The sequence below is a fragment of the Oncorhynchus tshawytscha genome, linkage group LG01, assembly GCF_018296145.1.
Source record: "Oncorhynchus tshawytscha isolate Ot180627B linkage group LG01, Otsh_v2.0, whole genome shotgun sequence".
NCBI lineage: Eukaryota > Metazoa > Chordata > Actinopteri > Salmoniformes > Salmonidae > Oncorhynchus > Oncorhynchus tshawytscha.
This window is the reverse complement of record NC_056429.1, coordinates 88,815,365-88,843,217: the sequence shown is the minus strand read 5'-3', so window position 1 is coordinate 88,843,217 and position 27,853 is coordinate 88,815,365. Positions and strand designations below refer to the sequence as shown.

Below are 27,853 nucleotides of genomic sequence, written 5' to 3'. Positions count from 1 at the left end.
CTACCTGGTTAAATAAAGGTGAAATAAATAAAAAATAAAAAATGTTTCTGGAACCCGAATCGCAATTGAGAATCGATTCACGTTTAGATGGAGTATGTGTTTGTTTTGTCTTCCAGAGACAGTCTATGTTAGGCCCCTTAAGAGTACATCTTGGGCTAAGGCAACCCTTCCTTCACTCTTACCCCTGACCCCTCTCCTCTACTCCGGTTGTTCCTTCCTTCCTTCCAGCCACCCTGACTACCTACCCTGAGAACGCTGAGCGTGGGGGTAAATACAGTGAGGGGGGTTTCTCGCGGGGCAGCAACCTGAAGCTGTGGCAGAGCCAGAAGTCTGGTATGGATTCGTTCCTGTACCGTGTGGACGAGAACATGGCTGCCTCCACCTACAGCCTCAACAAGATCCCAGAGAGAAACCTGGACAGCATGTCTGCTCACTCCATCCCTCTGTGCCTCATGCCTCGCCCTAACTCTGTCGCAGGTGAGTCAAATTCAAATCAAATCAAATTGAACTTGTCACATGCATCCGAATACAACAGGTGAAATGCTTACTTGCAACCCCTTTTCCAACAATGCAGTTTAAAGACAAAAAAGTGTTAAGAAAGTATTTACTCTTATAAACTGAAGTGGAAAAAAATATTTAAAAAAAGAAAGTGACAATGCATGGATAATAAACAGAGTAGCAGCAGAAAGTGTTGAGTAAAATATAGAACAAATAATTGAACAGCAGCAGTAAAATAACAATAGTGTGGCTATATACAGGGGGTACCGGTACAGAGTCAATGTGCGGGGGCACCGGTTAGTCGAGGTAATATGTACATGTAGGTAGAGTTAATTTGACTATGCATAGATAATGAACAGAGAGTAGCAGCAGCGTAAAAGAGGGATCTGGGTATCCCTTTGATTAGCTGTTAAGGAGTCTTATGGCTTGGGAGTAGAAGCTGTATTATAAGCCTTTTGGACCTCGACTTGGTGCTCCGGTACAGCTTGCCGTGCAGTAGCAGAGAAAACAGTCTATGTCTAGGGTGGCTAGAGTTTGACCATTTTTAGGGCCTTCCTCTGACACCGCCTGATATAGAGGTCCTGGATTGCAGGAAGCTTGGCCCCAATGATGTACTGGGCCATATGCACTACCCTCTGTAGTGCCTTGCGGTCGGAGGCTGAGCAGTTGCCATACCAGGCAGTGATGCAACCAGTCAGGATGCCCTCTATGGTGCAGCTGTAAAACCTTTTGAGGATCTGATGACACATGCCAAATCTTTTCAGTCTCCTGATGTGGAATAGGCATTGTCGTGCCCTCTTTATGACTGTCTTAGTGTGTTTGGACCATGATAGTTTGTTGGTGATGTGGACACCAAGGAACTTGATGCTCTCAAACTGCTCCACTGTAGCCCCATCGATGAGAATGGGGGTGCGCTCGGTCCTCCTTTCATCTTCTTTGCCTTGATCACACGGCCAGGTCTCTGACCTCCTCCCTATAGCCTGTCTCATCGTTGTCGGTGATCAGACCTACCACCGTTGTGTCATCGGCAAACTTGATGATGGTGTTGGAGTCGGGCCTGGCCTGGCCGTGCAGTCATGAGTGAACAGGAAGTACAGGAGGGGACTGAGCATGCACCCCTGAGGGGCCCCCTTGTTGAGGATCAGTGTGGTGGATGTGTTGTTACCTACCCTTATCACCTGGAATCGGCCCGTCAGGAAGTCCAGGATCCAGTTGCGGAGAGAGGTGTTTAGTCCCAGGGTCCTTAGCTTAGTGATGAGCTTTGAGGGCACTATGGTGTTGAATGCTGAGCTGTAGTCAATGAATATTATTCTTACATAGGTGTTCTTTTTGTCCAGCCATAACCAGCCTTTGAAAGCACTTCGTGGCTACAGACGTGAGTGCTGTGGGTCATTAATCATTCAGACAGGTGACCTTAGTGTTCTTGGGCACAGGGACTATGGTGGTCTGCTTGAAACATGTTGGTATTACAGACTTGGTCAGGGACAGGTTGAAACTGTCAGTTCATGTACATGTCCTGGTAAACTGTCTGGCCCTGCGGCCTTGTAAATGTTGCCCTGTTAAAAGGTTGGCTACAGACAGCATTATTACACATTCATCCGGAACAGCTAATGCTCTCATGCATGCTTCGGTGTTGCTTGCCTCGGAGCGAACATAGAAGGTCTTTCAGCTCATCTGCATAGTTGTTGATGAAGTTCGCTGCACTCGCCACAAGTCCTCATGCTTCAGGTGTAACCTGTGCTTGCTTGGGCCAGCTCATTTTTTGATGGGAGGTATTAGACCGTTCTCCTTGTATGACTGGTGGAGGTCAGGTGAGTTTTACTGATGCTGAAAGACAAATTCCAGATACAAATATTTTGGCATTATTATACAATAGATAGCCATAACCACAGTCAGACAGACCTGGCTAACTTGATGGGTAATGTAATCACCTGGTGAAGTGGAGTCTTTTGTTTAGACATGCTGTTTTAACAATGAGCCATAATCCTAATCCATAGAGTACAGCAAAATACAAACCGATTGAATAGGTTTGATGTTTGCTAGTTAGCTATCTAACATTAGGCTTTAACTAGCAATGCAAATTGGCATTCTGAGATAACGTTACTACAGACAGATCATAAACTAAATGTTAACTAGCAAGCCAGCCATCTAACGTCAACTAGCCAGCATCTGGCACACTCAGATGAGAGTGCTCTGAAATGGATACTTGCATAGTTGAATCTTTTGTCAAAAAGACAGGATTACAGGATTAGGTTAGACAGGATTACCTACACAAACTGACCAGCTGAAATAAATAGAAGTGTGCTATATGGCAGACCAATCCAAACACATCTCTCGGCAAGTCCAACCCACTGTCACGCTGTTATAAATGATTTGGGAGACAGACGCAGGAATGCGTAATATTTTTTTTAAATTGTACCCAAATTACGGCGTGTTGTGTAAAGGCACGGAGACCAAGACCTAACAAACACTATACAAAAACACAGTGTTGAAACCATAACAAAATAGCGAGGAGTACCTCGAATAAATAACACACGCGCACAATGATTAACACACGGGACGAGACCCGTAATCACCTGCGCAATCCACAAGGGCACGAAAGCCCAATACACACAGCACAGGTACTCACACGCACCAACAGGTGCCAGGTCGCAGTTGGCCAGGTCGCAGTTGTAAATGAGAACTTGTTCTCAACTAGCCTACCTGGTTAAATAAAGGTGAAATAAAAATAAAATAAAAAAACAGACATTGTAACAATAATCGACACCCCAATGGAAACCGAAGGGCACATATATACAAGTATTAGTCAATGGGAATAGGGTACAGGTGTGCGAATGAAAGTTCCGGAGGGATGCGTGACACCCACTCATTATCTCAGCCAATCATATGTAGCGGGAAGGTTGCTGGCTTTTCCTGTGGCTTAACCAACTATGCTGGTTATTTAACAATTTTATTCGTATTTACAGATGCCAAAAAAACAATTTAGATTTTTTAAAAACATTTATGTTCAAACAGCTCTCCTGTAAAGTAGTGACCCGCGACATACGCCTAGCTTCCTGAAACAAGTCACATATAACCTACACATATATCCTAACCTTTGACCTTTGACCTACAGATTAACCTTGACTGTGACCTTATGAAGTGTCCCTCCTCCCCCTGTTTCTCTAAACAGAGCAAGAGAATGATGACAGTCATTTGTTTGATTCCGGGGAAAATATGTTTATTTTGCACATTCTGTTCTCTTATCTCCATGTTGAGGCTGCAAGTCTAAAATCAAGTGTTCTGAAAACTCCCTGGCATGTGTGTGTAAATAACAGAGTGCAGAGTTATTTTCTTCAAAGGCTTTTAGCCAAAGCACATTGAGGAGAAGGAAACATTACGGAGAAAATGTATATGCGTATCGAATTGTGACAATTATGGCATGCCTCAAATAGCTTATTCTCCAAAATATGGCTAAATGCATCTTAAAAATGTCAGTTACATAACAGGCTGCCATTCCTGACTGATCTTACTGTATCATTGTCTTGCTATTCAGAACAGAGGCATTCATGGGAGATGAGCTGTATTAACGAGCCTTCCCTTCAGGTTGTCATAACGCTCCTGTGAAGGATCAGGTTGGTTCCGGTCCAGATCAGTGGGTCCGCTCTACAGAGTGTTCTCTCTCGTAGAGTGGGAGAGCAGGCTGTTTTATGGACGGTCATAAAATACGCTGCCTCTATGCTCTGTAGTGTTCCAGTTGGATTGTAAACTGTGGAAGACAGAGAGACCCTTGGACATCAAAAGTTTGAATAATTAAACAATATTTGTATTTTTGAGAATGTAGTAATGGTCCGTGGACACTTAAGGGACAGTCATGTCGAGTGTGTTGACGTTGCTGATCTGATGAAGGACAGGAAACACACATAACTGTATCTCTTTCCCAGCTGTCAGGTTTGCATCTAGATATTGTGAAACGTACACTCCCTTTCAAAAGTTTGGGGTCACTTAGAAATGTCCTTATTTTTCGTCCATTAAAATAACATAAAATTTAACAGAAATACAGTGTAGACATTGTTAATGTTGTAAAAAATATATATATTTAATTTTACCTTTATTTAAGTCAGTTAAGAACAAATTCTTATTTTCAGTGACGGTCTAGGAGCAGTGGGTTAACTGCCTTGTTCAGGGGCAGAACGGCAGATGTTTTCCTCGTCAGCTCGGGATTTGATCTTGCAACCTTTCGGTTACTAGTCCAACGCTCTAACCACTAGGCTACCTGCCTCCCCATGGCTGTTGTAGCTGGAAACGGTTGTTTTTTATGGAATATCTACATAGGCGTACAGAGGCCCATTATCAGCAACCATCACTCCTGTGTTCCAATGGCACGTTGTGTTAGCTAATCCACTTTTATAATTTTAAAACACTAATTGATCATTAGAAAACCCTTTTGAAATTATGTTAGCACAACTGAAAACTGTTGTTCTGATTAAAGAAGCAATAAAACTGGCCTCATTTAGACTAGTTGTGTATCTGGAGCATCAGCATTTGTGGGTTCGATTTCAGGCTCAAAACATCCAGAAACAAAGACCTTTCTGCTGAAACTCGTCAGTCTATTCTTGTTCTGAGAAATGAAGGCTATTCCACACAAGAAATTGCCAAGAAACTGAAGATCTCGTACAACGCTGTGTACTACTCCCTTCACAGAACAGCGCAAACTGTCTCTAACCAGAATAGAAAGATGAGTGGGAGGCCCCGGTGCACAACTGAGCAAGAGGACAAGTACATTATAGTGTCTAGTTTGAGAAACAGACGCCTCACAAGTCCTCAAAACACCAGTCTCAACGTCAACAGTGAAGAGGCGACTCCGGGATGCTGGCCTTCTAAGCAGAGTTGCAAAGAAAAAGCCATATCTCAGACTGGCCAATAAAAATAAAAGATTAAGATGGGCAAAAGAACATAGACTCTGGACAGAGGAACTCTACCAGGAATGAGAGAAAGGTGAGAGAAGAGGAGGCCATGGATTGGCTGGTCTATCACGGCAGACAAACATCAAAGCTCCAGGCTTTAACAGTTTCTATCAGAGAGAAAAAGAGAAAGAGAGAGAGAGAGAGATAGAAAGGGAGCATGAGAGAGAGATTTGAATTGCAGGAGGAGAGAACTGTCTGAGAAGATGAAGGGAGAGGAAAGAAAGGAGGAGGTAGAAAAGGAGGAGAGAGGGAGGGGGATACTTTACCTAATGAGAGAGAAGCCTGTTGGGATAGTGTGAGCAGGATGGAGAGAGAGAGAGAGGATGGAGAGAGGGATGGGTGGAGGGAGGAGAGAGAGGGATGGATGAAGGGAGTTGAGAGAGGGGGATGGAGGGAGGTGAGAGAGGGATGGAGGGAGGTGAGAGAGAGGGATGGATGGAGGGAAGGAGGAGAGAGAGGGGGATGGAGGTGAGAGAGAGGGATGGAGGGAGGTGAGAGAGAGGGATGGAGTGAGGGAGGAGAGAGATGGATGGATGGAGGGAGGAGAGAGAGAGAGGGGGTGGAGGCAGGAGAGAGAAAGGAGTGGAGGGAGGAGAGAGAGAGGGATGGATGGAGGGAGAGGAGAGAGGGATGGAGGGAGAGGAGAGAGGGATAGAGGGAGAGGAGAGAGAGAGGGATGGAGTGAGAGGAGAGAGAGAGGGATGGAGGGAGAGGAGAGAGAGGGGTGGAGGGAGGACAGAGAGGGGTGGAGGGAGGAGAGAGAAAGGGGTGGAGGGAGGAGAGAGAGGGAGTGGAGGGAGGGAGGGAGAGGAGAGAGGGATGGAGGGAGAGAGAGAAAGGGGTGGATGGAGGAGGGATGGATGGATGGATGGAGGGAGAGAGAGGGGTGGAGGGAGGAGAGACAGAGAGGGATGGAGTGAGAGGAGAGGGATGGAGGGAGAGGATAGAGAGAGGGATAGAGGGAGAGGAGAGAGAGAGGGATGGAGGGAGGAGAGGGGGACGAAGGGAGGAAATAAAACATCTTAAAGCAGGATACTTCTGTCTATAGAACCTCTGTCTATAGAACCTCTGTCTATAGAACCTCTGTCTATAGTACCTCTGTCTATAGTACCTCTGTCTATAGTACCTCTGTCTATAGAACCTCTGTCTATAGTACCTCTGTCTATAGTACCTCTGTCTATAGTACCTCTGTCTATAATATCTATATCTATAATATCTGTCTATAGTACCTCTGTCTATAATATCTATATCTATAATATCTGTCTATAGTACCTCTGTCTATAATATCTATATCTATAATATCTGTCTATAGTACCTCTGTCTATAATATCTATATCTATCATATCTGTCTATAATATCTATATCTATAATATCTGTCTATAATATCTATATCTATAATATCTGTCTATAATACTCCTCATAAAGGGAGCGGGAGATTGGGCAAACAACACATTTTAGAGGAGACAGTAGCATTCAGTTTATTTCTGAAATGTGTTGTGGGATAGCTGGCTAGACTGTGCATTAATACATCTACTGTTACCATCACATCCCCGTTGAGGCTGTGGTCTGACGTTGTTGTAGACATGCCTTATAGTCATGAAGATTTCCTGTTTTGACTGGCTTGGAGGCTGCAGCTCCCACAGCTGGGCCAGAGAAGAAAAAACACACACACACACACACACACACACACTTCTAATCCCATTGAAGATAGTGGCCGCAGAGCTGGCCTTCAGACACAGCAGTGTCAGTGTGAAGGCTTTCTCTCCTTGAATAAGATATTTGTCTGCAGAGATAATTAATGCACAGGGTCTGGGTGGCATCTGGAACAGCCCCGCAGAGGGAGGGGAGCAAGTCCATGGAACAGTCATTCAGAGGGGGTTGGAGGACAGTTCCATGGAACAGCCATATTGCATCCCTCCATTCTGCCCTCCTCTCTAACCTTTACTGTGAACTAACTCACCCTGGCTTGACAGCCAAACCGCCTCAAGATGCTGGCATGAGCTAATATAATGCTGTATGTGATTCAAAGCTAACCGTTTCTTTCTCACCTCTCCTGCTCTGTCCCCACCTGCCCGCTTCATACACACCCTCAGCCACCAGCTGGGCTCAGCTGGAGGACGTGACCTACCTGGAGGAACAGAGACACACTCCGCTGAGCATGTCCAGGCACATGAACCGACAGAACACACACACTGGGGCAGGACACGCTCAGACCGACCTCAGAGGTAAGACAGCAATGCTATAGCCCTTCAGAAGAGACGGATCCCAAATCATACCCTATACTCTAGACCTGCCTAATCTGCAGATATAACACACATGGACAGACACCTCTCTCCTCAGTCTAGATATAATACACATGGACAGACACCTCTCTCCTCAGTCTAGATATAATACACATGGACAGACACCTTTCTCCTCAGTCTAGATATAATACACATTGACAGACACCTCTCTCCTCAGTCTAGATATAATACACATGGACAGACACCTCTCTCCTCAGTCTAGATATAATACACATGGACAGACACCTCTCTCCTCAGTCTAGATATAATACACATGGACAGACACCTCTCTCCTCAGTCTAGATATAATACACATGGACAGACACCTCTCTCCTCAGTCTAGATATAATACACATGGACAGACACCTCTCTCCTCAGTCTAGATATAATACACATGGACAGACACCTCTCTCCTCAGTCTAGATATAATACACATGGACAGACACCTCTCTCCTCAGATCTAGATATAATATAATACACATGGACAGACACCTCTCTCCTCAGTCTAGATATAACACACATGGACAGACACCTCTCTCCTCAGTCTAGATATAATACACATGGACAGACACCTTTCTCCTCAGTCTAGATATAATACACATGGACAGACACCTCTCTCCTCAGTCTAGATATAATACACATTGACAGACACCTCTCTCCTCACAGACACCTCTCTCCTCAGTCTAGATATAATACACATGGACAGACACCTTCTCCTCAGTCTAGATATAATACACATGGACAGACACCTCTCTCCTCAGTCTAGATATAATACACATGGACAGACACCTTTCTCCTCAGTCTAGATATAATACACATGGACAGACACCTCTCTCCTCAGTCTAGATATAATAAACATGGACAGACACCTCTCTCCTCAGTCTAGATATAATACACATGGACAGACACCTCTCTCCTCAGTCTAGATATAATACACATGGACAGACACCTCTCTCTTCAGTCTAGATATAATACACATGGACAGACACCTCTCTCCTCAGTCTAGATATAATACACATGGACAGACACCTCTCTCCTCAGTCTAGATATAATACACATTGACAGACACCTCTCTCCTCAGTCTAGATATAATACACATGGACAGACACCTCTCTCCTCAGTCTAGATATAATACACATGGACAGACACCTCTCTCCTCAGTCTAGATATAATACACATGGACAGACACCTCTCTCTTCAGTCTAGATATAATACACATGGACAGACACCAGACACTCTCCTCAGTCTAGATATAATACACATGGACAGACACCTCTCTCCTCAGTCTAGATATAATACACATGGACAGACACCTCTCTCCCAGTCTAGATATAATACACATGGACAGACACCTCTCTCCTCAGTCTAGATATAATACACATGGACAGACACCTCTCTCTTCAGTCTAGATATAATACACATGGACAGACACCTCTCTCTTCAGTCTAGATATAATACACATGGACAGACACCTCAGTCTAGATATAATACACATGGACAGACACCTCTCTCCTCAGTCTAGATATAATACACATGGACAGACACACCTCTCTCCTCAGTCTAGATATAATACACATGGACAGACACCTCTCTCCTCAGTCTAGATATAATACACATTGACAGACACCTCTCTCCTCAGTCTAGATATAATACACATGGACAGACACATCTCTCCTCAGTCTAGATATAATACACATGGACAGACACCTCTCTCCTCAGTCTAGATATAATACACATGGACAGACACCTCTCTCCTCAGTCTAGATATAATACACATGGACAGACACCTCTCTCCTCAGTCTAGATATAACACACATGGACAGACACCTCTCTCCTCAGTCTAGATATAATACACATGGACAGACACCTCTCTCCTCAGTCTAGATATAATACACATGGACAGACACCTCTCTCTTCAGTCTAGATATAATACACATGGACAGACACCTCTCTCCTCAGTCTAGATATAATACACATTGACAGACACCTCTCTCCTCAGTCTAGATATAATACACATGGACAGACACCTCTCTCTTCAGTCTAGATATAATACACATGGACAGACACCTCTCTCCTCAGTCTAGATATAATACACATGGACAGACACCTCTCTCTTCAGTCTAGATATAATACACATGGACAGACACCTCTCTCCTCAGTCTAGATATAATACACATTGACAGACACCTCTCTCCTCAGTCTAGATATAATACACATTGACAGACACCTCTCTCCTCAGTGAGTCCTCTGTCATCATGATGTGGTCTGCATCCCAAATGTTACCCTACTCCCTATATACCTGGATCAGGTAGCCTTCGCTCCTTACTTCTCACAGAGAGCGAGAGAGACAGAGGGAGAGAGTGGAGGGACAGAGAGAGTGAGTGTGGGCGAGGAAGGGAGAGAGTGTGGGTGAACACTTCATAGGTACACTTCAACTGTGAGAGACGTAATCTAAAACAAAAATCCAGAAAATCACATTGTATGATTTTCCAGTAATTCATTTGCATTTTATTGCATGACATAAGTATTTGATACATCAGAAAAGCAGAACTTAATATTTGGTACAGAAACCTTTGTTTGCAATTACAGAGATCATACGTTTCCTGTAGTTCTTGACCAGGTTTGCACACACTGCAGCAGGGATTTTGGCCCCCTCCTCCATACAGACCTTCTCCAGATCCTTCAGGTTTTGGGGCTGTCGCTGGGCAATACGGACTTTCAGCTCCCTCCAAAGATTTTCTATTGGGTTCAGGTCTGGAGACTGGCTAGGCCACTCCAGGACCTTGAGATGCTTCTTACGGAGCCACTCATTAGTTGCCCTGGCTGTGTGTTTCGGGTCGTTGTCATGCTGGAAGACCCAGACACGACCCATCTTCAATGCTCTTACTGAGGGAAGGAGGTTGTTGGCCAAGATCTCTCGATACATGACCCCATACATCCTCCCCTCAATATGGTGCAGTCGTCCTGTCCCCTTTGCAGAAAAGCATCCCCAAAGAATTATGTTTCCACCTCCATGCTTCACGATTGGGATGGTGTTCTTGAGGTTGTACTCATCCTTCTTCTTCCTCCAAACACAGCGAGTGGAGTTTACACCAAAAAGCTATATTGTTTTGTCTCATCAGACCACATGACCTTCTCCCATTCCTCCTCTGGATCATCCAGATGGTCATTGGCAAACTTCAGACGGGCCTGGACATGCACTGGCTTGAGCAGGGGGACCTTGCGTGCGCTGCAGGATTTTAATCCATGTCGGCGTAGTGTGTTACTAATGGTTTTCTTCGAGACTGTGGTCCCAGCTCTCTTCAGGTCATTGACCAGGTCCTGCCGTGTAGTTCTGGGCTGATCCCTTACCTTCCTCATGATCATTGATGCCCCACGAGGTGAGATCTTGCATGGAGCCCCAGACCGAGGGTGATTGACCGTCATTTTGAACTTCTTCCATTTTCTAATAATTGCGCCAACAGTTGTTGCCTTCTCACCAAGCAGCTTGCCTATTGTCCTGTAGCCCATCCCAGCCTTGTGCAGGTCTACAATTTTATCCCTGATGTCCTTACACATCTCTCTGGTCTTGGCCATTGTGGAGAGGTTGGAGTCTGTTTGATTGAGTGTGTGGACAGGTGTCTTTTATACAGGTAATGAGTTCAAACAGGTGCAGTTAATACAGGTAATGAGTGGAGAACAGGAGGGCTTCTTAAAGAAAAACTAACAGGTCTGCGAGAGCCGGAATTCTTGGTAGGTGATCAAATACTTATGTCATGCAATAAAATGCAAATGAATTACTTAAAATCATAGAATGTGATTTTCTGGATTTTGTTTTTAGGTTCCATCTCTCACAGTTGAAGTGTACCTATGATAAAAAAAATTACAGACCTCTACATGCTTTGTAAGTAGGAAAACCTGCAAAATCGGCAGTGTATCAAATACTTGTTCTCCCCACTGTATATACTATAGAGGGTTGTTGTGTTAGTCAGATGGTAACCAGATGCTGAAGTGTCCTCCTGCACTATACTAGATAGTTGTTGTGCTAGTCAGATGGTAACCAGATGCTGAAGCGTCTTCCTGTACTATGGTATAGAGGGTTGTTGTGTTAGTCAGATGGTAACCAGATGCTGAAGTGTCCTCCTGCACTATAGTATAGAGGGTTGTTGTGCTAGTCAGATGGTAACCAGATGCTGAAGTGTCCTCCTGCACTATAGTATAGAGGGTTGTTGTGCTAGTCAGATGGTAACCAGATGCTGAAGTGTCCTCCTGCACTATACTAGAGGGTTGTTGTGCTAGTCAGATGGTAACGAGATGCTGAAGTGTCCTCCTGCACTACACTAGAGGGTTGTTGTGTTAGTCAGATGATAACCAGATGCTGAAGTGTCCTCCTGCACTATACTAGAGGGTTGTTGTGCTAGTCAGATGGTAACCAGATGCTGAAGTGTCCTCCTGCATTATACTAGAGGGTTGTTGTGCTAGTCAGATGGTAACCAGATGCTGAAGCTTCCTCCTGCACTATAGTATAGAGGGTTGTTGTGCTAGTCAGATGGTAACCAGATGCTGAAGTGTCCTCCTGCACTATACTAGAGGGTTGTTGTGTTAGTCAGATGATAACCAGATGCTGAAGTGTCCTCCTGCACTATACTAGAGGGTTGTTGTGCTAGTCAGATGGTAACCAGATGCTGAAGTGTCCTCCTGCATTATACTAGAGGGTTGTTGTGTTAGTCAGATGGTAACCAGATGCTGAAGCTTCCTCCTGCACTATAGTATAGACGGTTGTTGTGCTAGTCAGATGATAACCAGATGCTTCACTTCTTTAGTTTAATGTTGTTTGATGCTGTCAGGGAAATCAAGGGACTAGCTCACTGATCCCAAATGTCACCCTATTTAGTGCACTATTTTTGACCAGGGCCCTAGATAGGTAATAGTGTCATTTGGGAATCAACTGAGGTAGCTTAGCTAGAGGTGTTGATAAACCTGGTGGTACAGGCAGGTTCACTTTCTTAGATTGACACCCACTCATTTTAGACACACACATGCACACAAACACACACTCACACATAACACTCACACGCACTGGCACTCAAAAACACACTCACTCAACATTCACATACACTAACACAGACACACACACGTGCATGCAGGCAGACACACACTCACACACGCACACGATGTGGAGTAGAGAGTAGATCCCCTGGTACTTCATGTGGAGCGGACTGAAGTACCACTCGTCCTCTCCTCCACTCCCTCCATCCTTTCATCCTCCCCTGCTCTGAGTCATCCTCACCTGGTGAATAATTCAACTGTCTGAGTGAGCCTCTCCTTCTGACTAGCCAGGGGGGAGGAGAGGAAACCGAGTGATACCTATCCGTCTGACTAGCCAGGGGGGAGGAGAGGAAACAGAGGGATACCTCTCTGTCTGACTAGCCAGGGGGGAGGAGAGGAAACAGAGGGATACCTCTCTGTCTGACTAGCCAGGGGGAGGAGAGGAAACAGAGGGATACCTCTCTGTCTGACTAGCCAGGGAGGAGGAGAGGAAACAGAGGGATACCTCTCCGTCTGACTAGCCAGGGGGGAGGAGAGGAAACAGAGGGATACCTCTCTGTCTGACTAGCCAGAGGGGAGGAGAGGAAACAGAGTGATACCTCTCTGTCTGACTTAGCCAGGGGAGAGGAGAGGAAACAGAGGGATACCTCTCTGTCTGACTAGCCAGGGGGGAGGAGAGGAAACAGAGAGATACCTCTCTGTCTGACTAGCCAGAGGGGAGGAGAGGAAACAGAGTGATACCTCTCTGTCTGACTAGCCAAGGGGGAGGAGGGGAAACAGAGTGATACCTCTGTGTCTGACTAGCCAGAGGGGAGGAGAGGAAACAGACTGATACCTCTCTATCTGACTAGCCAGGGGAGGAGAGGAAACAGAGGGATACCTCTCCATCTGACTAGCCAGGGGGAGGAGAGGAAACAGAGTGATAACTCTCCATCTGACTAGCCAGGGGAGGAGAGAAACAGAGTGATACCTCTCCATCTGACTAGCCAGGGGGAGGAGAGAAACAGAGTGATACCTCTCCATCTGACTAGCCAGGGGGGAGGAGAGGAAACAGAGAGATACCTCTCTGTCTGACTTAGCCAGGGGGAGGAGAGGAAACAGAGTGATACCTCTCTGTCTGACTAGCCAGAGGGGAGGAGAGGAAACAGAGTGATACCTCTCTGTCTGACTAGCCAAGGGGGAGGAGGGGAAACAGAGTGATACCTCTGTGTCTGACTAGCCAGGGGGAGGAGAGGAAACAGACTGATACCTCTCCATCTGACTAGCCAGGGGGAGGAGAGGAAACAGAGTGATACCTCTCTGTCTGACTAGCCAGGGGGAGGAGAGGAAACAGACTGATACCTCTCCATCTGACTAGCCAGGGGGAGGAGAGGAAACAGACTGATACCTCTCCATCTGACTAGCCAGGGGGAGGAGAGAAACAGAGTGATACCTCTCCATCTGACTAGCCAGGGGGAGGAGAGGAAACAGACTGATACCTCTCCATCTGACTAGCCAGGGGGAGGAGAGGAAACAGAGTGATACCTCTCCATCTGACTAGCCAGGGGGAGGAGAGGAAACAGAGGGATACCTCTCTGTCTGACTAGCCAGGGGGGAGGAGAGGAAACAGTCTTGCAGAGATACCTCTCTGTCTGACTTAGCCAGGGGGATAGAGAGAGGAAGACAGAGTGATACCTCTCTGTCTGACTAGCCAGAGGGCTATGTTTCTAGGAGAGGAAACAGAGGCTCTATGATACCTCCAAATCTGTCTGACTAGCCAAGGGGAGGTAGGGAAACAGAGGATACCTCTGTGTCTGACTACAGGGGGAGGAGAGAGCTGTAGACTGATACCTCTCCATCTGACTAGCCAGGGGGGAGAGAGTTGTACTGGTGAGTACCTCTCTGTCTGACTAGCCAGGGGGGAGGAGAGGAATACAGACTATACCTTGGGATCTGACTAGCCAGGGGAGGGGAGAGGAGAGAGACTGAGATTACAGGGGAGAGGAGGAGAGAAACAGTATCTTGATGATTACATCTGGGAGAGGGGAGCTGTACTGGTGTAGTATCTTGGTGATTACAGTAGGAGAGGAGAGAGCTGATACCTCTCCATCTGACTAGCCAGGGGAGGAGAGGAAACTGAGTGATCTTGGTACCTCTCCATCTGACTAGCCAGGGATTACGGAGAGGAGAGGAAACAGACTGATACCTCTCCGATTGACTAGGAGAGGGGAGACTGGTGTAGAGGAACAGGGAGGGATACTGGTGTCCATCTGACTAGCTAGGGAGGAGAGAGCTGTACTGAGTGATACCTCTCTGGTCTGACTAGCCAGGGGAGAGGTGAGTATCTTGGTGATTACAGTAGGCCTACACCTTACAGTCTTGCCTGAACAGGGAATGATAGAGCACCATCTATCTTGAAGATTACAGTAGGAGAGACAGAACCCTAGCCTGAAGGAGAGTCCCTGGTGTAGTATCTTGGTGATTACAGTAGGAGAGCAGCTATGTTTCTAGGATTTTATCACCTTACAGCAGACCAACAGAGGCTCTATGACTTCACTAATAGGCCAAATGCTTAATGGTCTCTGCCATAGACAACTGCTAGTGCTGAGTAGTATCTTGGTGATTACAGTAGGAGAGGAGAGAGCTGTACTGGTGTAGTATCTTGGTGATTACATTGGGAGAGGAGAGAGCTGTACTGGTGTAGTATCTTGGTGATTACAGTAGGAGAGGAGAGAGGTGTACTGGTGTAGTATCTTGGTGATTACATTGGGAGAGGAGAGAGCTGTACTGGTGTAGTATCTTGGTGATTACAGTGGGAGAGGAGAGAGCTGTACTGGTGTAGTATCTTGGTGATTACATTGGGAGAGGAGAGAGCTGTACTGGTGTAGTATCTTGGTGATTACATTGGGAGAGGAGAGAGCTGTACTGGTGTAGTATCTTGGTGATTACAGTAGGAGAGGAGAGAGGTGTACTGGTGTAGTATCTTGGTGATTACAGTAGGAGAGAGAGAGCTGTACTGGTGTAGTATCTTGGTGATTACAGTAGGAGAGGAGAGAGCTGTACTGGTGTAGTATCTTGGTGATTACAGTAGGAGAGGAGAGAGCTGTACTGGTGTAGTATCTTGGTGATTACAGTAGGAGAGGAGAGAGCTGGTGTAGTATCTGGTGATTACTGGTGTAGTGATTACAGTAGGAGAGGAGAGAGCTGTACTGGTGTAGTATCTTGGTGATTACAGTAGGAGAGGAGAGAGCTGTACTGGTGTAGTATCTTGGTGATTACAGTAGGAGAGGAGAGAGCTGTACTGGTGTAGTATCTTGGTGATTACAGTAGGAGAGGAGAGAGCTGTACTGGTGTAGTATCTTGGTGATTACAGTAGGAGAGAGAGAGCTGTACTGGTGTAGTATCTGTGATTACAGTAGGAGAGGAGAGAGCTGGTGTAGGTGTAGTCTTGGTGATTACAGTGGGAGAGGAGAGAGAGTGTACTGGTGTAGTATCTTGGTGATTACAGTGGGAGAGGAGAGAGCTGTACTGGTGTAGTATCTTGGTGATTACAGTAGGAGAGGAGAGAGGTGTACTGGTGTAGTATCTTGGTGATTACAGTAGGAGGGAGAGGAGAGTATCTTGGTGTTACTGGGAGAGGAGAGAGGTGTAGTATCTTGGTGATTACAGTGATTACAGTAGGATTACAGTAGGAGAGGAGAGAGGTGTACTGGTGTAGTATCTTGGTGATTACATTGGGAGAGGAGAGAGGTGTACTGGTGTAGTATCTTGGTGATTACAGTGGGAGAGGAGAGAGGTGTACTGGTGTAGTATCTTGGTGATTACAGTAGGAGAGGAGAGAGCTGTACTGGTGTAGTATCTTGGTGATTACATTGGGAGAGGAGAGAGGTTGTGCATTTAGTCACTTATTGAGATTAGCATTACTTAATGCCCGGTATTTATTGACATCCTTATGTTAAAGCTATTTGTGTGTGTGTGTGTTTCTCTGTCTTTGTGTGTCTGTGTCTCTTTCTCTGTGTGTCTGTGTGTACGTGTCTCTCTCGCGTGTTTCTGTCTCTATCTCTATCTGTGTCTCTGTGTGTATGTGTCTCTGTCTCTGTGTGTCTCTGTCTGTGTCTCTTTCTCTGTATATTTCTGTCTCTGTGTGTCTGTGTGTCCCCGTGTCTCTGTGTATCTGTCTCTGTGTGTCTCTTTCTCTGTGTGTCTCTGTCTCTGTGTCTCTTTCTCTGTATATGTATGTCTCTGTGTGTCTGTGTGTCTCCGTGTCTATGTGTATCTGTCTCTGTGTGTCTGTGTGTCTCCGTGTCTATGTGTATCTGTCTCTGTGTGTATCTGTCTCTGTGTGTCTCTGTCTGTGTGTCTCTGTCTCTGTCAAATCAAATCAAATCAAATTTATTTATATAGCCCTTCGTACATCAGCTGATATCTCAAAGTGCTGTACAGAAACCCAGCCTAAAACCCTAAACAGCAAGCAATGCAGGTGTAGAAGCACGGTGGCTCGGAAAACTCCCTAGAAAGGCCAAAACCTAGGAAGAAACCTAGAGAGGAACCAGGCTATGTGGGGTGGCCAGTCCTCTTCTGGCTGTGCCGGGTGGAGATTATAACAGAACATGGCCAAGATGTTCAAATGTTCATAAATGACCAGCAGGGTCTAATAATAATAAGGCAGAACAGTTGAAACTGGAGCAGCAGCACGGTCAGATGGACTGGGGACAGCAAGGAGTCATCATGTTAGGTAGTCCTGGGGCATGGTCCTAAGGCTCAGGTCCTCCGAGAGAGAGAAAGAAAGAGAGAAGGAGAGAATTAGAGAACGCACACTTAGATTCACACAGGACACCGAATAGGACAGGAGAAGTACTCCAGATATAACAAACTGACCCTAGCCCCCGACACAAACTACTGCAGCATAAATACTGGAGGCTGAGACAGGAGGGGTCAGGAGACACTGTGGCCCCATCCGAGGACACCCCCGGACAGGGCCAAACAGGAAGGATATAACCCCACCCACTTTGCCAAAGCACAGCCCCCACACCACTAGAGGGATGTCTTTGTGTGTCTGTGTCTGTTTGTTGTCTGTATTTATTTGAGGTGATTTAGCTCAATCCAATTCTCTCCCTCTCTCCTCTTGCGGCTGTTTCCCGCACACAACAAGCCTCGCCCCTTTCACTCAAGTAGCTAAGTTCCTCCTCCCCGTTAGATTCACTATAAGCTTGCATTGTTCTGTTAGGTCAAATGTAGTCAACAGATTGTTCCAAACAAGAACAATGCTGCTTTCCAATTTGCTTCTTAATATACATTTTTCGATTTATATGATTCCAATAGTTTACTCAAGTGTTTTTATGTCCACTCAGGGACCAGTTTATTAGGTACACCCATCTGGTACCGGGTTGGACCCCTTTGCCTCCAGAACAGCCTGAATTCTACGGGGCATTGAAACGTTGCTCAGTTGGTATTAAGGGACCTAACGTGTGCCAGGAAAACATTCCTGACACCATTACACCATTGCCACCAACCTGTACCGTTGACACCAGGCAGGATGGGGCCATGGACTCATTCATGCTGCTTAAACTAAATCCTGACTGCCATCAGCATGACGCAAAAGGACCGGGACTCGTCGAATCAGGCAATGTTTTTCCACTCCTCACTTGTCCAGTGTTGGTGATCACGTGCCCTCTTCTTCTTGTTTTTAGCTGATAGGAGCGGAACCTGGTGTTTTTGTCTGCTGCAATAGCCCATCCGTGACAAGCACCAACGAGTTGTGCGTTCTGAGATGCTGTACTGCACACCACTGTCGTACTGCGCCGTTATTCGTCTGTTTGTGGCCCGCCTGTTAGCTTGCACGATTCTTGCCATTCTCCCTCTACCTCTCATCAACTAGCTGTTTTTGTCCACAGGACTGCTGCTGACTGGATGTTTTTGTTTGTTGCACCATTCTCTGTAAACCCTACACACTGTCGTGCATGAAAAGCCCAGGAGGCTGTACGTTTCCGAGGTACTAGAACTGGCGCGCCTGGCACCGACGATCAAACTCAAGGTTGCTTAGGTCACTCGTTTGCCCATTCTAAAGTTCAATCTAACAGTAACGGAATTCCTCGATGCCTGTCTGGCTGCTTTATATAGCAAGCCACGACCACGTAACTCACTGTCTGTAGGAGCAAACCATTTTCATAAACAGGTTGGTGTACCTAATAAACTGTATTGTTGGAGCTAGGAACACAAGCATTTGGCTACACCCACAATAACATCTGCTCAGTATGTGTATGTGACCAATACAATGTTCCCAGGGCAAAGACGTGGATGTGGATTAAGGCAGCCCCCCACGCCTCTTTGATTCAGAGGGTTAAATGCAGAGGACACATTTCAGTTGAATACATTCAGTTGACTAGGTATCCCCTTTCCCAATTTGATTTGAGTGTATATCACTAGTCAAATTGCAATCGCAATATTTGGTTGAAAAACAACGCAATTAGATATCGAGATATCGCACTATTCCAGTTCTTCATTGGAATTGGAATTTCTGTTATTTCCTGAGTTGATTGAATTCAAATGTAATTGAACTTTGACCCCAACCCTGCACCACTAGCATACTGCACACGGCTGCCAGATTCCATTCTGTTATGCTCTCCGTTCCCCTGTCTGTTCTCTCATTGCCTCATCTTACTTCTGTTTTTCTCAGCTTCTGCTAACAACCATGCCTGGCTATCCCAATCCTGTAAATGTACTTTACTTTGAACTGGTTACATGTCTGGTTACATGTGTACCCACTTCAGCACTAATAGTGGGTTAGTTACACAAGTTAGTGATGTTGTTTCAAATAACACAGCTAACTGTAAAGTTCATTAGGGCTAGGCGTCCCATCAGCGGAACACCTGTCGACAATTTACATGCATTGTCTGATTTACAATAGGCTTTACAGCGAAAGCATGCCATGCGATTGTTTGAGGACCGTGCATAAAATCACGAATAGCGATTAAATAATCATTTACTTTTTGAAAATCTTCCTCTGATTTGCAATCCAAAGGGTCCCAGCTACAACATGCATGGTTGTTTTGTAAGATAAAATCCTTCTTTATATCCCAAAAGTCTGTTTAGTTTGCGCCATCAATTTGAGTTCTATTATTTAATTATATTATATTTATTATAGATTCCCACTAGTTCCTCCCTAGGCAGCAGCTACTCTTCCTGGGGTTTGTTATGGATCCCTATTAGTTCATGCCAAGGCAGCAGCTATTGTTCCTGGGGTTTATTATGGTCAGCAGTTACTCTTCCTGGGGTTTATTATGGTCAGCAGCTACTCTTCCTGGGGTTTGTTTAAGGCAACATAGAGTTAAAACAACACACTTCCCAACACAGTTTTTCAAAAGTATCTGTAATCTGATTACAATATTTTAGCTGGTAATGTAACAGATTACAGTTAGTTTTTTGTAGTCTGTTATTCCCAAACCCTGGACGACCTCCTACTGCTGTAATCATGTGGCAGAAAAGGGATTCAAGGGAAGTATTTATAATTTACACATAAAACCTGTCCTAACACAAATTCTATTCATTTTCCTCATGAGGGGGAGTAATTAGATAAACGTCTTTCTTCATCTGAACATGTGTAGTATTAAAAACGAATGGATGGAAACGATGGGGAGTAAGTTTAACAAAGCTAATCTGAAAACAAGGCTCCCTAAATTTTATCAGCATATCAAATGCGCGACCCGGGCTGGTAAAATTCAGGATAATTGTTACTCTGAATTCCGCCACGCATACAAAGTCCTCCCTCACAATCCTTTCGGCAAATCTGACCACGACTCCATTTTGTTCCTCCCAGCCTATAGACAGAAGCTAAAACAGGAAATGCCCATGCTCAGGTCTGTTCAACGCTGTTCCGACAAATCTGATTCCACGCTTCAAGATTGCTTCGATCACGTGAACTGGGATATGTTCCGGATAGCGTCGAACAACATCATTGATGAATACACTGATTCGGTGAGTGAGTTTATTAGCAAGTGCATTGGTGACGTTTTACCCATGGTGACTATTAAAACCTTCCCAAAACAGAAACCGTGGATTGATGGCAGCATTCGCGCAAAACAACACAATCATCGAGTTTGCAGACGACACTACAGTGGTAGGCTTGATTACCAACAACAACGAGACGGCCTACAGGGAGGAGGTGAGGGCCCTCAGAGTGTGGTGTCAGGAAAATAACCTCACACTCAACGTCAACAAAACTAAGGAGATGATCGTGGACTTCAGGAAACAGCAGAGGGAGCACCCCTATCCACATCGACGGGACAGTAGTGGAGAAGTTCCTTGGCGTACACATCACGGACAAACTGAAATGGTCTACCCACACAGACATCGTGGTGAAGAAGGCGCAACAGCGCCTCTTCAACCTCAGGAGGCGGAAGAAATTTGGCTTGTCACCAAAAACACTCACAAATTTTTACAGATGCACAATCGAGAGCGCCCTGTCAGGCTGTATCGCCGCCTGGTACGGCAACTGCTCCGCCCACAACCGTAAGGCTCTCTAATATATTTTGATACCAAAGTATCAACGAAAAAATGAATTCCCAAGTTTATCAAGACATTTTGCAGGTGTTGTGTCTTTGGCATCATTAAACTGAAGATGAATCTTTATCAAATATCCTCTGTAATTATTATTATGCAATTAAACTGATTAATTATGTAACTGTAATTAACTAGGATGTCGGGTACCAAGGAAAATATTCAGATTACAAGGTTATAATTTTCCTAATATAGCTTTTCAGATATTTTCATATCAATAGTCTTCTGATTAATGAATTCTTCTTTACCTCACGTTAGTCTCATTTCAAACGTTGTAAATTGTTAGTTATCTGCACGAACCCAGTCTTCACTATGAGTCATCCATACAATCAATTGTCTTAAATAATTTATTTATTAACTAACTAAACAGTCACAGAAGTGCACACACAAACAAACAAAGTAAATATGGTTTCAAGAAATGATAGGGAATGTGCCCTAGTGGTCTAAACCGGCATCGCGGCTTGGTGTACAAAAGGGAAGTGGGGGTCGACTGAGATAAAACAACACACAGTTGATAATTATAACAAATGAAATGCTAATCCTTTGCACATGAACGCTCACTCATTCGGGAACAACTGCAATCAATATATATATTTACGCTGTATTTACGCTGTGTGTCGTTGGGGTCTCTGTTGAAAAGTTTGTTTCTGATGGAGAGTTTGTCCGCCCTCTCTGTTGTGGTTAGAATGGATAGTTCAGAGGGACAGTCATTCATGTTGTTATGGATAGATGTTTCGGCGGTTTTCGGTTAAAAGATTCAGTAGTCTGGTCTCAAACCTTGGCCCTCTCGTTATTGAGGTAAGCTGATCTGCAACCTTTGTCTTCTCGTAATTGAGAGCAACATGATCTGTTGAGAAATTCTCAAAGTGGGGGTTTTATTCGGGAGAGCAGAAAAAGGCTGTCTCATGACGCCAGGTCCTAACTGGGCTCATGGGCGGTCCTCTGATGTAGTTAAACTCAAAAGGGAATTGGAGTTTCCTTCATTAAACAGTCCAAAATTACATTACACAATTTTACAAACAGTATCATCTTCACTCATTCATCTTATACAACAATCATATCTGAGGCTAATATATAAACAGCATTATGGTAATATGGCTGTATTGTCTCCCATGAGTTTCACAAAATTGTACCAAATGAACCAGTTCGTAGCTGGATTCTTCACCAATCTTTTATACCTTCTCCAGAACATAAATGTTGTTTGGACCTCAAGTTCTGTGAGGTGGAATAAATTCCTTTGTTCTCCCTATGAAACTTTACTCTCTCTCTATACTGTGGCCATGAGGAGACAATCTCCTCCAGGAATTTACGACTTCTCTCTGACCACAGCAGCCTGGGTGTAGGAGACAGGGAGAGGGGGATGGGGCTTGCTGTACCCAAAGAGGGTAACTTCATGACACAGGAGAATGTAAGGCTATCTGTCCACCAATTGAAGCTCAACAGAAGTTGGGTGATGCACCAGGACAACGACCCAAAACACAGAAGTAAATCAACAACAGCATGACTTCAAGAGAAGAAAATACACCTTGTGGAGTGTCCTGACTTCATCCCGATTGAGATGCTGTGGCATGACTTCAAGACAGCGTTTCACACCAGACATCCCAGGAACCAGACATAAACTGAAACAGTTTTGTAAATAGGAATGGTCCAAAATTCCTCCTGACCGTTGTGCATGTCTGATTCGCAACTACAGAAAACATTTGGTTGAGGTTATTTCTGCCAAAGGAGGGTCAACTAGTTATTAAAGGGTTTACATACTTTTTCAACCCTATACTGTGAATGTTTATACAGTGTGTTCAATAAAGTCATGAAAACGTATAATTGTTTGTGCGTTGTTAGTTTAAGCAGACTGTGTTTGTCTATTGTTTTTACTTAGATGAAGTTCAGATCAAATTCTATGACCAATTTATGCAGAAATCCAGGTATTTCCAAAGGGGTTCACATACTTTTTCTTGCCACTGTAGCTCCCTATAGTTCCAAATATTTCCATATAGCTCCACCCATTGACTTATTCCACATTTTGTTGTGTTATAGCCTGAATTCAAAATTGATTAATAAAAAACATCTCACCCAGCTACACACAATACCCCGTAATGACAGTTAAACTGCAAATGTTTTAGGGGGAAAGTAATCAGATTACATTACTGAGTTTGGGTAATCCAAAAGTTACGTTACTGATTACAATTTTGGACAGGTAACTAGTAACTGTAACAGATTACCACAGTGACAGAGGTGTCACTACAGACCCTGGTTCGATCCCGGGCTGTATCACAACCGGCCGTGAGCGGGAGTCCCATAGGGTGCCACACAATTGGCCCAACGTCGTGGGCGGTTAGGGGAGGGTTTGGCTACATGGCTCATCGTGCTCTAGCGACTCCTTGTGGCGGGCCAGGCGTCTGCAGGCTGACCTCAGTCAGCAGGTGAACAGTGATTCCTCAGACACAATGAAGCGGCTGGCTTCCTGGTTAAGCGGGTGGGTTGAGGAGACAAGATCAAAATAAAGTAACCTACCTAACCCTGAGGCAGTCCCATGACAGTCAGGACTCACCGTAGGTCATGCACACTCATGTATCTCAATGTAATGGTAGCAACCATTTTAACTGTCATCCTCCCGCTCTCCCCCTCCAGTGCGGTTCGCCCCGTACCGGCCACCTGTTATCTCCCTGAAGCCCCTCCTCTTCGAGGTGCCCAGCATCACCATGGACTCCATCTTCACCGGCCGTGACTGGCTGTTCCAGGAGGTCGACGCCCATCTCAACAGTGGCAAAAACAGCACCAACCGCGGTGTGGTTGTCGTGGGCAACATCGGCTACGGCAAGACGGCTATCATCTCTCGTCTGGTGGCGCTGAGCTGCCACGGACCACGCATGAGACAGATGGCCTCTGACTCTCCGCAGGCCTCACCCAAACGTAGGCTCAGATACCTACTATTAGAGAGTGTTGTTAAAATGACCACACCCAACAACTCATCTTTCAATTAAGTTTCTTAAAAACATTTCTGTTCTCCAAAACAGAGGCGGCGTATCCATTTTGTTAATGTTTGAAACGCAGATATCCCCTTTAAGGTAACACAATAATGGTTTGACAACCATGCCATTGGTAAAACCCTCTTCCTTCTATGCGTTTCCTCAGATGGAGAGCTCCCCCTTACCCAGCCGTCCCACAGCACAGGTACCCTGGGAGGGGGCAGCTGTCCCGGGACCCCCGAGATGAGACCACGCCAGGAGGAGACCATGAGGAGACTGGCATCTCAGGTAAAAAAAATATAAAACCTCCAAAAAAGATTATACCCTCATTGTCTAGCTAGCATACCACTTAAAATGTATGTCCAACTTCATATTAAGTGGCACGCTAGTGTGGATATTGGAACAGTTTCAAGTTTCACATTTGAGACATCAGTACGCAAGGCTCTTTAGATTACAGATGTTCATTTTGGCCTATAAACATTCTTACAACCTTTTCTCTGGAGTAAACTTGTTAACATTTATTAACATGTCTAGACTGTTAAATAAGGTATGACTGATGTATGAGGCGGTGCTTAGTGGCTTCCCGAAATCCCCACAACACTCACATCATCACACTATAGCCCCAGTCTCCCCTTCCCTAAACCCTAAACAGGGGAGACAGATGCCATTTGTAGCCCCACATCAAGCCATGCCTCCAGCCCTGCCTCTGCCTGCATCCCCACCTCCAACCCCATCTCCAGCCCATACCCAGCCCCATCCCTCCCCCAGCCCCATCCTCATCCCTCTCCCCAGTCCCAGTCCCATTCCCAGCCCCATCCCCCCCCCCAGCCCCAGCCCCATCCCTCCCCCAGCCCCATCCTCATCCCTCTCCCCAGTCCCATTCCCAGCCCCATCCCCCTCCCCAGCCCCATCCCTCACCCCAGTCCCATCCCTCTCCCCAGCCCCATTGCCAACCCTCCCAACCCCAGACCCATTCCCACCCCTCCAATCCCCAGCCCATCCCTCACCCCAGCCCCATAACCAACCCTCGCCCCAACCCCTCCCCAGCCACACCCATTACCAGCCCCATCACACAGCCCCCGCCCCAGCACAACTCCCAGCACCATTCCCATTCCCAGCCCCATCACACATCCCTCTTCCCAACACCATTCCCAGCACCATCACACATTCCTTCTCCCATCACCATTCCCATTCCCAGCCCCAGCCCCATCACACATCCCTCTTCCCAGCACCATTCCCAGCCCCATCACACATCCCTCTTCCCAGCACCATTCCCAGCCCATCACACATCCTTCTACCCAGCATTCACAGCCCCATTCCCAGCCCCATCACACATCCTTCTCCCCAGCATTCACAGCCCCATTCCCAGCCCCATCACTCATCCTTCTCCCCAGCATTCACAGCCCCATTCCCAGCCCCATCACACATCCTTCTCCCCAGCATTCACAGCCCCATTCCCAGCCCCATCACACATCCTTCTCCCCAGCATTCCCAGCCCCATTCCCAGCCCCATCACACATCCTTCTCCCCAGCATTCACAGCCCCATTCCCAGCTCCATCACACATCCCTCCCCCAGCACCATTTCCCCACACCATTCCCAGCCCCATCACATATCCCACTCCCCAGCACCATGCCCAGCAATATTCCCAGCCCCATCACACATCTCTCTCTCTCAACCCAATATTGTATTTTCCATCCCATTTTACTGACCTGACTATCACGTATCCCACACTCTCTATCGCCCCCAGGTGGTGGCGTACCACTACTGCCAGGCGGACAACGCCTACACGTGCCTGGTGCCGGAGTTTGTCCACAACGTGGCAGCATTGCTGTGTCGCTCGCCGCAGCTCATCGCCTACAGAGAGCTGCTGCTCAGGGAGCCACACCTACAGAGTATTCTCAGTCTGCGCTCCTGTGTTAAGGATCCCCTGGCCTCCTTCAGAAGAGGAGTCCTAGAACCCCTGGATGTCCTCTACAAAGGTGATACAACTCTCTGCTGCTATTATCTGCTGCTATTATACACCCTTAGATAACTATCATAGATAACTCTACTAGGAGTTCTAGGATCCCTGGATGCTCTCTACAGAGGTGAGTTCTGGTCTGCATCGCAAATGGCACCCTATTAGCTATATATTGCACTCTTTTGGACCAGAACCCTATAGATCCTGGTTACAAGTAGTGCCCTATAGGCCCTGGTTGAAAGTAGTTCCCTATAGGCCCTGGTTAAAAGTAGTGCCCTATATAGGGAATCTCTGGTCTATATAAGGAATAGGTTGCCATTTGGGACACGTACCTAGAACCGATGAATGCCCTCTTAAAAGGTGATACAACTATCTCTACTCCTCGTGACTCAGTCTCTGCTCACATTGATTATACTATGAATATGATCCTCAAAACATACACAACATGACCAAAAGTATGTGCTTGTCAAACATCTCATTCCAAAATCATGCTATAGGATTACCCAAACCCTTGTTGCTATAACAGCCTCTACTCTTCTGGGAAGGCTTTCCACTAGATGTTGTCGGCTTCCTATTTTGCAACAAAACCTCCTTCATTAATGCGGTCAAACTTACCCTCGTAAACTGACTATCCTACCGATCCTTGACTCCAGCAATGTCATTTACAAAATAGCCTCCAACACTCTACTCAGCAAACTGGTTGTAGTCTATCACAGTGCCATCCGTTTTGTCACCAAAGCCCCATATACTACCCACCACTGCACCTGTATGCTCTCGTTGGCTGGCCGTCGCTTCATATTCGTCGCCAAACCCACTGGCTCCAGGTCATCTATAAGTCTTTGCTAGGTAAAGCCCCGCCTTATCTCAGTTCAATGGTCACCATAGCAACACCCCCCCGTAGCATGTGCTCCAGCAGGTATATTTCACTGGTCATCCCCAAAGCCAAAACCTCCTTTGGCTGCATTTCCTTCCAGTTCTCTGCTGCCAATGACTGGAACGAATTGCAAAAATCTCTGAAGCTGGAGTCTTATATCTCCCTCTCTAACTTTAAGCATCAGCTGTCTGAGCAGCTCACTGATCACTGTACCTGTACACAGCCAATCAGTAAATAGCACACCCAACTACCTCATCCACATATTATTACTTACACTCTTGCTCTTTTGAACCCCAGTATATTTACTTGCATCTGCACATCTATCACTCCAGTAGTATGCTAAATTGTAATTATTTTCGTCTCTAGGGCCTATTGATTGCCTACCTCCCTACTCTTCTACATTTGCACACACTGTACATAGATTTGTCTATTTTTCTTTTATTTTGTGTTATTGACTGTACGTTTGTTTATGTGTAACTTTGTTGTATTGTTTGATCCCACTGCTTTGCTTTATCTTAGCCAGGTCGCAGTTGTAAATGAGAACTTGTTCTCAACTGGCCTACCTGGTTAAATAAAGGTGAAAACATTTCTGCAGCGACTTGCTTCCATTCAGCCACAAGAGCATTAGTGAGGTCGGGCACTGATGTTGGGCGATTAGGCCTGGCTCACAGTCGGCGTTCCAATTCATCCCAAAGTTGTTCGATGGGGTTGAGGTCAGGGCTTTGTGCAGGCCAGTCAATTTCTTCCACATGATCTCGACAA

At 45.8% G+C, this 27,853-nt stretch overlaps 1 protein-coding gene across 1 annotated transcript in view; it reads left to right on the top strand.

Moving 5' to 3' along the window:
- Positions 1 to 27,853, top strand: part of LOC112261396 (protein TANC2-like) — a 176,845-nt gene that overhangs the window by 94,524 nt on the left and 54,468 nt on the right. The window contains exons 5-9 of the mRNA XM_042327127.1: positions 229 to 477; positions 7,538 to 7,669; positions 23,918 to 24,199; positions 24,422 to 24,543; positions 26,005 to 26,236. Coding sequence (XP_042183061.1) covers positions 229 to 477; positions 7,538 to 7,669; positions 23,918 to 24,199; positions 24,422 to 24,543; positions 26,005 to 26,236 — 1,017 coding nt within the window. The remainder of the gene's footprint in view (positions 1 to 228; positions 478 to 7,537; positions 7,670 to 23,917; positions 24,200 to 24,421; positions 24,544 to 26,004; positions 26,237 to 27,853) is intronic.